At 42.6% G+C, this 14,650-nt stretch overlaps 1 protein-coding gene across 12 annotated transcripts in view; it reads right to left on the bottom strand.

Annotated features, from left to right (window-relative positions):
- The window catches only part of LOC116392982 (unconventional myosin-IXAa-like), a 130,571-nt gene that overhangs the window by 22,602 nt on the left and 93,319 nt on the right, over nucleotides 1–14,650 (bottom strand). For all 12 annotated transcript variants that reach the window (XM_031864869.1, XM_031864885.1, XM_031864889.1 and 9 more), the window contains 4 exons: nucleotides 13,890–14,024; nucleotides 5,468–5,589; nucleotides 3,777–3,918; nucleotides 1,206–1,401 (listed from right to left, as the gene is read on the bottom strand). In XM_031864869.1, coding sequence (XP_031720729.1) covers nucleotides 1,206–1,401; nucleotides 3,777–3,918; nucleotides 5,468–5,589; nucleotides 13,890–14,024 — 595 coding nt within the window. The remainder of the gene's footprint in view (nucleotides 1–1,205; nucleotides 1,402–3,776; nucleotides 3,919–5,467; nucleotides 5,590–13,889; nucleotides 14,025–14,650) is intronic.

Raw genomic sequence — 14,650 nt, 5'->3', positions numbered from 1 at the left:
GGAAATGAAAAAATATGAATAAAAAAGGAGGAGATGAAAAGGGAAGTAGGGAAAGAAGGTGAATCAGCAAGCAGGAGAAGAAAAGCAGCAAAAACAAAAGGAAGATAAGAATTAGAGAGAGAGAACAAAGACACAAACCCCTCTGAGATAGGTCAGTGGGGACATTTTCAAACACTGCACTGTATCGCTCCTCCCACTTTGTGAAAATAAACACTGCAGAAGAAGATCAACACCTTTTGTCTTCCTCCTCCTTCATCATCAACAGCAGAAGTTAAGCCTCCTCCTCAAACACACCCTGTTGTTCTTGGCTCCGTTAAAACAGGAGTTTGGACGTCTCAGTGTGAGAACAGCTTTCCTCCCGGTACAGATTCACAGTTCAGTACACGTGTGTGTTGAGCGATGACGTTAAGATCATCTATTAGTACACAAACAGTCATGTGGAAACATTATATTGAGCACACGATTGTTGTCGTGTGCTACAAACTTGGGAGGTAAAATAACTACTTTTGAGTTCTTTTGTGTTTCTGACAAAATGCAGGAGAATGTATTTTTGGTTCAAACTGAGGTTTTATTATTCAAAATAATACCACAATTAGGGCTTCACCGTATGTATATTTTCATTTTGGATTATTACCATTGCAGATCCTAATTATTCTTGTCGCGTTTGACAAACGGTCCAAAACCAAAAGATATTTCACTTAGAATGATATAAAACAGAGAAACAAATCACATGTAAGAGATATTGAGATTTCTTGCTTTGTAAATTGCATAAACAACATTTGCTTATCAAAATTGTTGTTGTCAGTTCACTTAAACAAATCATTTAACCACAAACAAAAAATGATTTTGTTTTACATCTTTAATAATGTAAAGTGATGTCACTTCATATTGGACTCTACAGAATGTTAGTTTGGTGTTTAGTGGCGACTCTATTTTGTCTTTATTTTTTTCTTGTGTAGCTTTGAAGCCAATGAAAACTCGGCTTCACATCTTACAAATTTCTTTGTGACATAAAATAAAACAGATTTGATTGTCATTAGTGAGATTGAAAAAGAAAACATGTAAAATAACCCAAACCATTCTAACTTGAGATCAAAGTGTGTTCATGTAGGATCCTGATTGAGAAAACAGGTTTTCAGGGCTTCTAACCTCCAAGCTGCTGCCTCGTTCTTTACTATATTGGGACTTAAAAGACGTTTCCTCACCAGTTTTTTTGTGGGTGTGTCTGCGGCCGGCCTCCCTGAAAGCCACCAGGGCTCTGAAGTAGGCTCGCAGCACGGCCCAGCGGAAGGTCGCCACTGGGTCGATTCCCATCAGGCTGCAGATGAAGGCGTTCTTGCTGCTCTTGAGCAAGGCCACGATGTCGGGACGCATGTGGTCAGTGTTCTTCTCCCTGAAGTCCTGGTTGAAGGAAAGGCACATGTGCATCCAGCCAAGCATTAGTTATTCCTCTGGGGACGGAGGTTATCATGATTATACACAGACAACAATAACTTCTTTATCCTGTTGTTGATGTTTTCTCATCAAAAAAAGCACATTTAGCAGTTTCAGTAATATATCAAAATAGAGAAATAGAAAATAATAAACTCAAGCAGAACATGTTGCCTTGTTCAGGACATTACGTGCCAATGTTTCAAAGATCTACACCACTCTCACATCTGTTAGATATGAAGCCTAGCGGTTAGCTTAGCTTAGCATAAAGACCGAAAGCAGGGGGGGGAACAGCTAGCCTGGCCCTGTAACAACAGCACCTCTAAAGCTCAGAAATGAACATGTTACATCTTGTTTGTTGAATCTGTACAAAAACTAAAATGTAAGAAGTTGAAGTGGGGCGGGAGACAAGAAAAGTAAGCGAGTAAATAGGCAACTTGATGTTTTTTTCACTTTTGTTTGGAGCAACAAGATATCACGTGGTTGATTAGTGAACTTTAGAGGTGATGGTAGGCCAGCCTGGTATCACCAAATGGTGAATGAATAACTCGCCAACTCCTTAAATCATTTTGTGTGTCATCACTACACATCTTTTGCTTTCAGCCTATCATGAGAGCGTTCTCCTGAAGTCTGGTGACGTAGTGTAAAGAGAGAGAAAGTCAGCGTAGGGACGAGGACGGGGTGGATGAATGGGTGAGACAAACACAGGACTTTCACCCAGGAGACCAGTGTTTCTCCCACCACAGAAACATGTGTTATTAACCACCCACCCAAATTTTAATGATTTAAAAAAAGAAAGAAATCACACTCAAAATGGTGAAAGACGTTTTCAGCGACTTTTTCCTAACATGTATAATCTGCTTGGAAACGAATCCCAGATTCTACTTGACCCGGATTTTAAATATGAGGTGCAGAAACTCTTGCTTAAGCGCACAAAGTTAAGCGCCCTCTCTTCTTCGGCCTCGTGTGTCTGCATGCAATTAAGCACTTTGACTGAAGCTGCACTACGATAACAGAGCTATGAACTATAAACCCTTCAACGTATTCTCTCTCCGGATGATTCGACTCAGCTGTGCGTTCACTAGCGAGCCAACGACTCTGGCTCTCGCTACACGATTCACACCAAACAATTCCTTGGCTCTCAGTGGACATTGGATATATTTCCACCTCCACGATAACCAACTGTTATGGATTTACATTAAACAGTCAAACAACAATACACTTGCCCCATTCCAGCACATGTGCTTATTATCAAAACGCAGCTGGGAAGCAAACGGAGAATTTGGTTTAGCTGAAGAAATGGGTCGACAGAACAACAAGTAGGTCGGCTGCAGAGATCCGTGAAGGTTTAAGTGAAGCGAGGAGAAGCTTCGATTTTAGACTTTAACCACACGGACAGAAGAGTTCTGTTTAATGTACATTTAAGGAATTAGGAAAAGATCAAAGCCTGATTTGCAACACGCAGCGCGCCAGCTTCACTTCTGTTGAAGGAGCCATGTTGCATGTATAGGTTTCCTCACTGTTAAATAATGAAAGCTTGTTGCGATTAGACTTTGTTTAACATACTGAGGTGTAACACACCTACACGGCAGGTTCGACGCCCACAGAAGTACAAGGTTATCGAGCAACTGCTTGGCTTGAATCCACAATAAAAACATTCCATCTTCATATATTTGCAGCTAGTTGTAATGAAACTTGTTCTTTATTAAGTCGACCAAAGGAAGATAAAAATCAGGCAACAGTTGATACAATCAGGACATCCGGAGCTCAGCTGTAAAACCTCGAAAACAAGTTTGCAAATCTGATTCCAGCCACTGTAGTTTTGGCCTTTGCGTTATGTCTTCGGTGTTCAAACCACCTGAAAAAACATCTGAATAAGCATTAATCCAGATTGTGGTTTGCCTCTGTTGGCAAAGAGAAGTCAACATTTATCTCGATGTAACCACAAATCCCTGATGGAGCCCTGTCTTCAAAACATGTCTTAATCTTCAGTTGGAATAAAGTCTGACATGACTTGAAAGAACAGCGACTCACATTTTAGAGAGCCTTGATTTGGTTATTCAAATGAAATCCAGTTGTTCTCATGTGTCATAAAACTGTAAATTGTATAAGTAAACAAAACCGGCTTGGTGCAAACGGACCAGAGTTCCGTGTGAAGCTTTGCTCCAGTTAAAAACTCAAAGAGTCAGAGTTCATTTTAGATTTGGGTTAATAAAACAAAAATAAAAAGGATTATCCCACAATACTGCAGGATGCTAGTGGTACAGTTAGCTGGTGTGCCAACAATACAAACACACTTAACTTGTGTACATTGTCGCATATACTGACACACAGGAGCATCTCACCTTGACTCCGTACTTGACTTTACCAGCGTAGTGTCTGATGATGAAGGCGGGCTCCATGACAGCGGGGAACTCGATGTAGCTGTTTCCTTCATGCTGTCGCTTGAACTTGTCCAGCAAGGTCTGATTGGAGGCCTGGGGGAAACTATAGGAAACAGCGGTTTTAATCAGACGCAGGTTCAATCACTGAAATTTGAAAGTCAAGACTATAAAATTAATACATTTCTGACCTTAAACTTAAAGCACCAACAAATGTTTTCTTTGGGAAACTCTTTGGCACTTTTTTCGTGGTAGCAGGGGAAGTTAAATAGCATAAACAACAAACTATTCCAATTCTTATTTTCATCTACTTTTGACAACAAAGCAGCGCCACCGTGGCAGCGGATGATTGCACCCTGCATTTCTCAAAGTTTAAAGAACGAACACAACATCTGTAACTCCCTTCCAATAACTCTCAGGGTTTAAAAACATGCCACAAACGTAATGCCATGGCTCAAATTTAACCAAAGTTGCAGCACTTCTGCTTAGATATTCATCTTTGGTGTTTTTTACATCTGCTTCACGCACATTTTACCCATTTACCTCTAACCTCAACATACCTCAAGGGGATGCTTCACATCATCTAAACCTCTCCTGCCTGGCACCTCTGAAACTGACTGCTGGCTGCGGTATATCCGCAGGGGGCTTAAGGCTTGATGCTGTTACTGTAGAAATGGACCCCCACACTCGCCCCCCTGTCCCGCAGAAATCTAATCCACTTCTCCAGAGGCCCCGAAGCCCCGCGAGCTCCACTAACTGTGAATGATGAGATCTCTAAGTGTCTTTCTTTCTTACTGTGTAATCATTTAGCATGAAGCTCCTTCCTGTGACAGCATGAAACCCCAGGAGAGACCCTGTCCCTCCCTCATTTTTCTCCTCAGAGATCCCCCTTTGACCCTAATTCTCCAAAAGTGGTCCCACCCCCCGCCGCCCCTCCCCTCTCCACACATACAGTACATATTTCTACACACACTATTTGGTCCATTTCACACGTTATTAGATCCAGATGAACCAGCTATGCTAAGTGGCAAGTAAGATGACGGCTAACATAGATAAATATGGCTGTGTGTGTACCGCCTGATGTTTTTTTATGCGAGGGTGGGGGGGGGGCAGAGCTCTGGGTTTGATTTATGGAGGGGAGAGATGCAGAGGCAGAGTGCTGACCTGCAGGAGGAGAGCGTTTCACCTCAGAAAGAGGGAGAGGAAAAAACGTGATCGAGAGATGCTGGAGGAGGAACGAGCATGTCTTCGTGCTTTGGTTCAGCCCTGGTGTAAGCGCTAACGTTGGTACCAATCAAGCTAATGAGGAAGAGTTTGTCTCTTTGATTCACCAGTTTGGCACTGAAGGTGCTTGTGCAGAGCGATATCAACAGAGCATGCTACAATGAAATATGTTTTGCTCTCCACAATGTTCAGGCAAGCTAAGTATGTAAATTATAAATAAGTCAGTGAGGCATTGGACACCTACACAGGGGAAAAGACTTAATCCTTTACAAACGTTACTTTGCCCTCTAATTGGTGCCCCACATACGCCAACAATAACCATGTATATTTATCTATCTATCTCCAACCAGAAGTACAGAACTTTCATTTATAGTTATTCGGCTAACCGCTGCTTCCTAAAGTATGAACTCTGAATTCAGCAGGTGACGTACTTGCACTCCTCGTCCAGCAGGTGGAACAGCGCTGTGGGTTTCTTGCTGATGAGGTTGAGGCAGCCGCTGTTGTCGATGTACTCGATGTTGTGCCAGATGATGCCCTCGGCCCTGTACTCCTCCTGCAGAGGGAAACACAGAGGAAGGAATACTTTGGGTCAGTAGATACTTTAAAGGCAAATATGTTCTGGGAAAGGTGTTACAGAGAAAAAGGCATTGTGTTGTAGTTATTGACTATCTTCAACCTTTACTTAAATAAGACTATCAACACTTTCAGAGTGTTGATATTCGCATACACACAACAATGGCAGTAGTACAATATTTTGTACACAGGAACAATCTGAGGGTTCAGTGTCTTTTTTTTGAGGACATTTTCATGACATCGTCAGAAGACAGGGTCATTCCTCACGCATGTTAAAGTTAGGTTGAGGAACTTCAGTCTCAATGTACCATGGACGTCCTTATGTGACCTACGTTAGTAAACGAGACCGCCAGCGAGAAGTTTGGCTATTTGTATAACGCTCGACATCAGTGCCACCAGGTCGAAATCTGGCAAAGACCAACGAAATCATGCAGGTTCACCAGAGTCCAGCTCAGACTCCAGCGGGGCCTCCTGCCAGGAGCAGAGCTTTGCGTCGCTGCTCCGCCGGTCCCTGGTGGGAGCCAACACCGACACCACGCTGCTGGAGACCCAGGCCGTATTGCTGGGCCTGCTGGAGCGAAGGGAGGCACAGGGAAACCAGAACCAGGACTGAGCGGGGCTAACTGTCAGACCCTGCTGCAGTAGAAGGAGAGGTCTTATAAAGGGACTCTGGTGCTCAGAAACACTACCACTGTTGTCCGCAGGGACCGCCAAAATCTACACTTGTGCATACTCTCTGTGGTATGAAACCAAACCAATGCTTCCACAGGACAAAAAATATCTGAACCCCCACGATGAAAACACCTGGCTGCTTGTAGATTATCAGTAAAACCACAGTTAATTGGTAACATCTATGTGGCCCCTGGGGCCAATGAAAACTGAGGTATATGACCCGTGTCCTCTTAATACCCCGATGGGAGAAACCAGTGAGAGACACCAGTTACAACCCCACTGCCAGCTGGGAGGAACAGTGGGGGAGGAAATAGTGGAAGGGGAGGTTTGCGGGTAACGTTCTCCTCTCCCTGGAAAAATACTGTTGAGATACATTTGAAGGTAAATAAAGAGTTCCTGCTCCAGCAGCTTCAGGTCACAGTGTGTCTTACTGTTGGACTGCTGGAAAAGAGCATACTCAGCAAACCAAAGTATGACACTAAAACTTAAGGGTCAGCACTGGCGAGGCAGGGAGCCATAGCTGAACAAAAACAGAAGGAAAGGAGGGTGTTTTGTGTCAGGAAAATCAATAACAGTGATTCAAATCGCTTATGGCAGCAGCCTCCAGATGCTGCAGTGTTCTTTACATCTCCCGATACCAAATGAATGATGGAAAGAATAACACACTGCTGATTTTGTTGTTCTTAGAGCGTTACCAATAGTTAGATGAAAAGCAGTGGGATCATTAGAAACAAAAGGATTTATCCCTCTTGGAAGCACGAGTGTGATTAGAAAATCTTATGCCGACATGCCTGTTCAAGATTAATATCTTGTGTGCAACGTTGACAAATTGCTCCCCTTCGGAAAATACATGTACTTAGTACATTTAATGGTGTTTTACACTGATGTTTATTTAGGATAAATGGGAAGATTTTGTGCAGATGGTGGTGGAGGAACAAGTCTGATCCTATGGGTCCCATGAATATGCTCTCATGAGAACCCACCCAGAAGTTCATATTTCCAATGTGCAATTGCTATCATGGACAGAGCTGTTTTTGAGGGCGCTAGACAAAATCAATCAAACTTTATGAACCTCTTTTCAGGACAGAAGTAACAAATACATTTACAGGAGAGAGAAAAGAGAGTGACAGAAAAGCAGACGGAGAAGACAATAGAGTACAAACACAAGGAGATAAAGTGTAAACCATAAAATCTAGAAGTTGTGAGCTCAAGAAAAAGCCAAAGAAAACAAGTGTTTTTGTTCTCCAGATGCTTTTTGTTGGTCAATTCCAAATTCGAGAAACCGATTAAAAAAAAGGTCAGGGGAGCAAACAAATCTTTAGGAATCATCCTCTAGGAATGATATATAGATACCAAATCTAGCCCAAGCAGAGACTACACTGTTGACGCAGACTCATGGCGTATGGGGTGGATCAGAGGATTATGTTACTAGAGAGTATAGTCAGGTATGGTATGTCAGCATGGGACAGAGATCTTTCTGTCCAAGCTTGCTCATCTGGTACAGAATGCCATGAGGGTTATTGGGGATCCATCCCACATTCTCCACATCGAGTACGAGCTCTTGCCCTCCGGTAGGCGGTATAGGTTACCGTCATGTAAACTTAACCGTTTTAAAAACACACTTGGGCCTTCCTCAAAAAGTATTTTGAATAATGTTGCTCGAGGCTGAATGAGTCCTGCAATAGATTCATGATACAATGCGGGGGTCGTGCAAATATGTTCTTATCTGGTTGTACAATATGTGCAATGTGCTCTAGTACATATTGCTTTGTTTGACTGTTTTTCTTTTATTTACTACTATAGAGGCAGCTATAACGATACAATAAAGTATATCGTATCGTATGTTGTTGTCTGGCCTGGTGTCACAGAGTAACTTCTTCTGATTGGACGTATGCAACGGAGAGAAAGTAAGAAGACAAATGACTCCACCTCAAGCATCGCAGCCAGTTAGACCCAATGCACAGGAATGTGTATTGGGTCTAACTGTAAAATAAGCTGTAACGGTGGCGGTTTATGCGTGCATAACAAACAGGTTTGTGTGTTAGCTTGTGCACACTGTATTTGTACGTGGTGATGCATGCACGTCTCTACCTTTGCATGCTAGTACCCTTTTTGTATGTAAGAGAGTGTGAATGTGTTTGTGAACGAGCATTATGATAATGAAGGAAAAAAGATATTTTGACTACCCGATTACTAAAAATGACACGACAGTCAAGTATTCAAAGCAGCGCTGGCAGACGCTTTCACACATGCGGCACATCTGCCCTCTCCTCCGTTTTTCAGTTCTGCTGAATCACTGACGAGGCATTCAGGACCTGCGGTGCGTTGGTCCTGAGGTGCATTCAGGACCTGCGGTGCGTTTGGTTTCATTCAGACGTCGCACCGGATCGAGCGAAACAAAAAGTGAGCCATGACAAAACCTTTGCACGGCTTTTGTTTGAATCTCATCGAGCCGTGCACTCACAGATAACTGACCCAGTTTGTTGTGTCTGTGAGAGAGTTTGAGGACAGATGTGTTGACTCAGAGAGACAATTAGATGCAGACACACATTTACAGAGATAAACACACTTACACCCATCAGCCATTTCATTACATACATACTCTACGTAAACAGACGGATGACTGCAAAGCTGTGACACAGTGTGTGAGGCACGCAATGAGGGTGGTTCAGTTAGAAGGAAGGCCGAGTGGCTGTGAGCAGAGTTTCATCATAAAGAGCCAGCAACGAACAAACAGCTGCTTTAGGAGACGTTTTTATATGACCTCTGATCTCACCAGCTGCTACAGTTTCAACTGAAACAAATCGTTCTTGATTAGTCAATCCACAAAAGGCCATGATTCTTATAATTAGATGAATTGTTTCAGTCATTTTTTTAGGCAGAAATGACATTTTTGCTGGTTCAAGCATCTCAAATGTGAAGATTTGCAGCTTTAATGTACATTTTTTTTGTATTTTCTGACACTTTTTAGAGAAAATGATAAATCTATTAAATGAGAAAAAAAGTAATTGACAATGAAAATAATCTTTCTTTGCAGTCCTCATTTTGAACATGTCTATTTATCACTTCAACCTCTCTAAACAGCGACTGCAACTAAAGACCGGGTAAAACAGAAAAGGGCAGCAGTGCTCTGGACCCTGAGGGCTGCCTCGTAGAGTCTACAGAGAATGGAGACATCAAATGAAAACACTGCAGCAGATAGAGGTCAGACTTCTCTGAGCTAACAGAGGAGACACAGTGAGACGACAACAGCACAGAATAACTCGGAACATCTCAGAGCACACGCACTGTTGAAAGCAGATGATGCCAAACTGAGCAGAAGCTCACCAAAACGCGAATACTTCTTAGATATTCACCTTCAAAAGGTTCTCTATACGACATTTAGACCATTAATATAGCAGCAAACTACTATTTTCTATGTAAGGATATAGTGGAGAAATGTCTCTCTGTGTGTGTTATTATTCCAGTTTTTCTGCGCTTTGTTTACGTAGCTCGTACGGTCGTGCCAGCATGTTTGCGTTTCCTGCTGGCTGGCTAATGGACGCCGCTATGCACTGCCTTCATACGGTGGCTACAACTGATAACATCGCGGAAGCATAGCCCCGCCCTCTGGTCCCCCAGGTTCACACTGTTAGCACTGCTAATGTTGTGTGCGCTGTTCGTACTGTAAGCTTCTAGCCGCTGGCTCACTACCGCCATGTTCAAATCCCTTTTGAGGCAATCTCTCAACCATAGATATGCTCCGAATTCCGAGTAGAGCTCCTTTAGTTGGATGGCTGATGACCACCGCCTAAAAAATGTGACTATATATCAGGGCTACAAAGAAATCATTTGGAGTCCGCAAGAACTTTGATTGGAGAACTTGGGCTGCTTGTGTTTTCTTCAATACATTTCAGATATTTGTAGATAATACTGAAGAATAGAAGTTGCCCCTTTTTAGTAACACATATTTAAATAAAACCTATGCTCACAGTGATCGCGGTTTCCTCCCACAATTAATAAAAACGTAAACACAGTGACAACAAAAACAAACACATTTCTAAAGATGGCTTGCTACCATGTAAAGATATTTGAGGTAAGCAGATGGACAAATCTGGAAACTTCATCCCCATTTTGGGTTATCAAAAGCCACGATCTTCTTCTAAATGAGTGCATTGACATTTTTCTAATATTTTGGTAATAAACTCACAACAAATAACAAAAAACACAGTATAATACCGTTTTACTTTTTTGAGTTTATGCAAGACAGGAACGTTTCTGTATCTTTTAAACGGTAACTGAGTGCCAGCAGCTAAAGGCTCAACACGATGCATCAGACGAGGTGTGGAGTGCTTTCTTTCCTCGTGACGTCAAGCCGAGGGTAGAGGGGGCCCGCGAGCGTGAACTGCACAACTTTATTCAAACAAACACAAATCAGTAGAGATCTGGAAACCCTCGATGAGGAAGCTACACCAACCTGCCTCAGAGGGGCCTCAGAGCTCAGCGGCCACCTCGACTGTTGTCCTGTCAAATAAACTCAAGACAGGCCGAGAGCCAAACGTTCAGAGGACCCCAGTGATTAAAGGATAATAAACGTGAACTCCGGGCGCCGTCCTGTGAGGGCGAGCGTCTCAACAGCACTTTGACACTTATTAGTTGAAAATAACACAGGAAAAAAAAAAAACTTCAAGCGAAAGGTTAAATCGAAAGAGAGATAGAGGAGCACCTGCTGCCACAGAGAGACCGACAACACAAACATTAAATATTTTACAGAATCACAATGCATTTTATATTTTTAGTAAAATGTAGAGGAAGGGTTTCTAGCAAATTACTGACTGTTTGGTCCCTAACGGAAACATGATATCGAACATTTGGGATTTGATTCAACAGAACGCAGTTTTTAGTTCATTAGAACCTACAAATCTGTGACAGGTCGTCTTTCACACATGTGGTTTGTAGAATTGTCTCTGAAAAGGCCGAACAAGGTTAAGTGTATGTAAGGGGACGGATTAAGATCTGACTATCTACGGATACAGCTGCCTGTCAGTTAGTCCTCGGTCCTGACCTGGGTGGATGAGAATCAGTCAATAATGCATCATCTATTGTTTCAAAGGATCCAGTATACATCGATCATCACAACGTATGTTATGTTGTATGTCTGCTGTTAGAGTAACTCTTTAATGTCCGGGGCAACAGATAAAAAGTCTCCTTTTCAGTTTCTATTGACGAATATGATCAGATACATTGTTTTGTGTTTTTAACGGCAATTTATTCCATAATTATAATAATGAACATTGATCGATTAGACCGACAGTGCTGTAATTTAATTTCTATATTTTTATTGTTTATGAATAGATAAATAAATAAAAATGTTTCTATTTACTTCTATTGATGCCTTAATAGCAATTATCTTAACTTGTATGACCATCAGCTTCAGCAGAGAAGAACTCTAGATGTAAAATTAAAGCCCCAGAGTGCTAAACCGTCAATTTTTCATTTACAGTTTGTTAGTACATGTTAGATCCTGCAGTGTGTGTGTGTATATGTGTGTGAGGACCCTGAGGGCTAACTGTCAGACACAGATAACAGAACCATCAGAGGCATCGGCAGCCTGTGATCTTCATTGAGGTTGAAGGGACGTTATTGCACTCGTTTACTGAAACACTGCTCTTTCTCATTTGGCCTTCAGTGACGGGCCCGCCCGCTAACCTGCCACGGCCTATCAGGGCTCAGCACGAAGCAGGCGAGAGCGACAGCTTCTGTGACACAGTCCAACCGACTGAGACTAATTATCTCTCTCTTTTCCCTCTTACAGCTTTCTTACTTGTTCTATGGATATGTTATTAAGTGGTTTGAAAGTGGAAAACTGAATAAATGAATATAATGAATACAAGATAAAGCTGGTCAGGGATTAGTGGTTCAGTAATAGTCCTTTTCAGTGGAATAGTGAGAGTGTAATCATGATGCTGACGTCTCTCTGATCAGCACAGTCGTTATAATGAAGAGAAACGGTGATGAAATTTACACCAGAAGATTTTAAAAAAAGAAACGGAGAGCGAGGCCATTTAGAGGCATAAAAAGTAAACAAACAAAGCAAACCCAGTCAGAGAAAACGTACAAAAAGCTAAAAGCGTTAGCTGCATTTAGCTGTCAGGAAACAAGCAGCTCTGCTTGACTGCTGCACTATAACCCGGCCTGTCAGCCTCCTCTGGTCATGCAGCACTTTTCCTCTGACCTTTTTCACTTTAATGGGTATGCGTGTTAACTTAACCAAGCTACATAATTACAGCTGCTTGTACTGTAATGTCAGGGGGAACGTGGCTGTCCAGCACAAAGCACTCATACAGTACAAGGGAATATTCAACTAGCAGAGAGCGGCTGAAGTGAAAGGTCTGGTGATGTTTGGTGACAATGTATTATGAAGGTTTCTGTCCTTTTCTTGCATTCAAGCATGTGACCATTTAGCGACTGAGAGGTGTTTTGTATTTATAATTACTTTAACCATAGATTGATAGGGGTTGTCCCCAAGACGTATCTACAGGTCATGAATGTCAGAAATGTAGAGAACGCTAGTTGAACGACACACTGGGCACAAAGAAGTCGTTTCTTGCGTGGCTGCAAACGTGTGACTCAATGGAATAACATCACATAGTCAGTAAAAAGCACTCAGCTTCTAGCTTCGGTCCCCTGAGGAAAACGGCCGTGTTTTTGTCTCATCCACCACCCTTCTTTCCCGCCCTTAACGTGACGCGAAGGAACCAAAAACAGTCCGGTTTGCTCCGGCCGAAAGGGAGCCGCTTGCTTGCTGGGCTGTTTTCAACATGGCAGCCGGGCGACAAACTTTCTGAATTTATAGTACACAAAAATCTGTATCTGAATATATTTGAGGCACAGAAAGAAATAGGCAATGCAACAAGGGAATCATATTTGACCAGCACTGTCTAGTTTGACTGTTAGATCTGAGTGTTGGTATAGCGAGCCCCGCTGCCTTGTGATACGCTGACTTCATTTGCATAAAGGTGCAGTTGAGTCATGACTATGCAAATTCTAAACCAGCAAATGGTCACTATATATATTATTCTATATATACTAGCCGAGCCGTATCCATCCATAGAAAGGGGGGCCTTGTGCATCTGTATCAGGACGCCGAGGGAAACTGCCCAAGCATCGGTATTTGACGCCCATTATTGAAAGTAGAAAATGCTACAGATCAGAGAAAACAACCAAGACGTGTGGAAAAACCCCTCAGAAAACATGCACAGCTTACAAAGGCAGCTCCTCTCTCAGTGTGTTAAACCGGATTGCACTGCGCTCAGAGCTCTCCACTGAACAGGAAGTCATCTCTTCAGTCAGGAGCGCCCATTCATGCCTCCATCAGCGGAATCGATCAGAAGCATGAAGGCACTTTCTGAACAACGGGTAACAGTCACAATAATGTGACGCCATTATGACGTCATTACGATAGCGAGACACACCGGAGCGAATCACGTATGAATGTTTCTGTGTTGTTAACGTCGTCAGAGAGGCAATAAAACACAACATGCATTGTCGTGTGATCAGCAGCTGAAACAATAATCATTGTCTGGAGAGGAGAGGAGAGGAGGAGTAGAGTAGATAATAAGACTGTACCTGCTCTAGTTTGAAGATGTGCTGGTTGAAGTAGTGCTGCAGTCGTTCGTTGGCGAAGTTGATGCAAAACTGTTCAAAGCTGTTGTTCTCGTAATCCTCAAAACCAAAGATGTCCAGGACTCCTATCGACAGAATCTGGTGAAAAAGATAGACAGCTCAGATTCCTTATATATTTTACACATTTATGGGATCAAGATATGAAAAAATATCCTCTGGCAACACTGCCAGCATCAGTAAAAATGTATGATGATGTATTTCATTGCATTTAAAAATATATATATATCTCATTCTTTACAGCTCCTGTGACCCAGCTGTCCCCTGGGTGTCAATAAGATTCATGCCTTCATATATCCTTAATATGCACCATCCACTCAAAGACGGCCTTTCATTATGAAATGGACTGTGAAAGCTGTTTCCAATTTAATTCCGCAGTGTTTTATTTCTCTCTGAGGGGCCTTCTTTCTTCTTTTCTGAAAAACATATACATGAGTGCATGCATATAGCTGCTCGTATGAACTGTTATCTGCACACAAGAACAATGACCCTGACAAAAAGTGCAACCTCATCGACCCCCCAACAGCATCGAGGGACGACAAACACACACACACAGATGATGTCAGTGCCAAGGGAGGCACACAGACACAGCGCAGGGGCAGCAATGGACCACAGGGGGTAAACTGAGCTAAGGGGAACTTGATGCCATCTGCCCAAATGTTCTTGGCACACACACACACACACACACACACACACACACACACACA

The sequence above is a fragment of the Anarrhichthys ocellatus genome, unplaced genomic scaffold (genome assembly GCF_004355925.1).
Source record: "Anarrhichthys ocellatus isolate YVR2014 unplaced genomic scaffold, GSC_Weel_1.0 scaffold2, whole genome shotgun sequence".
Classification (NCBI taxonomy): domain Eukaryota; kingdom Metazoa; phylum Chordata; class Actinopteri; order Perciformes; family Anarhichadidae; genus Anarrhichthys; species Anarrhichthys ocellatus.
This window is presented reverse-complemented; position numbering and strand designations above follow the sequence as displayed.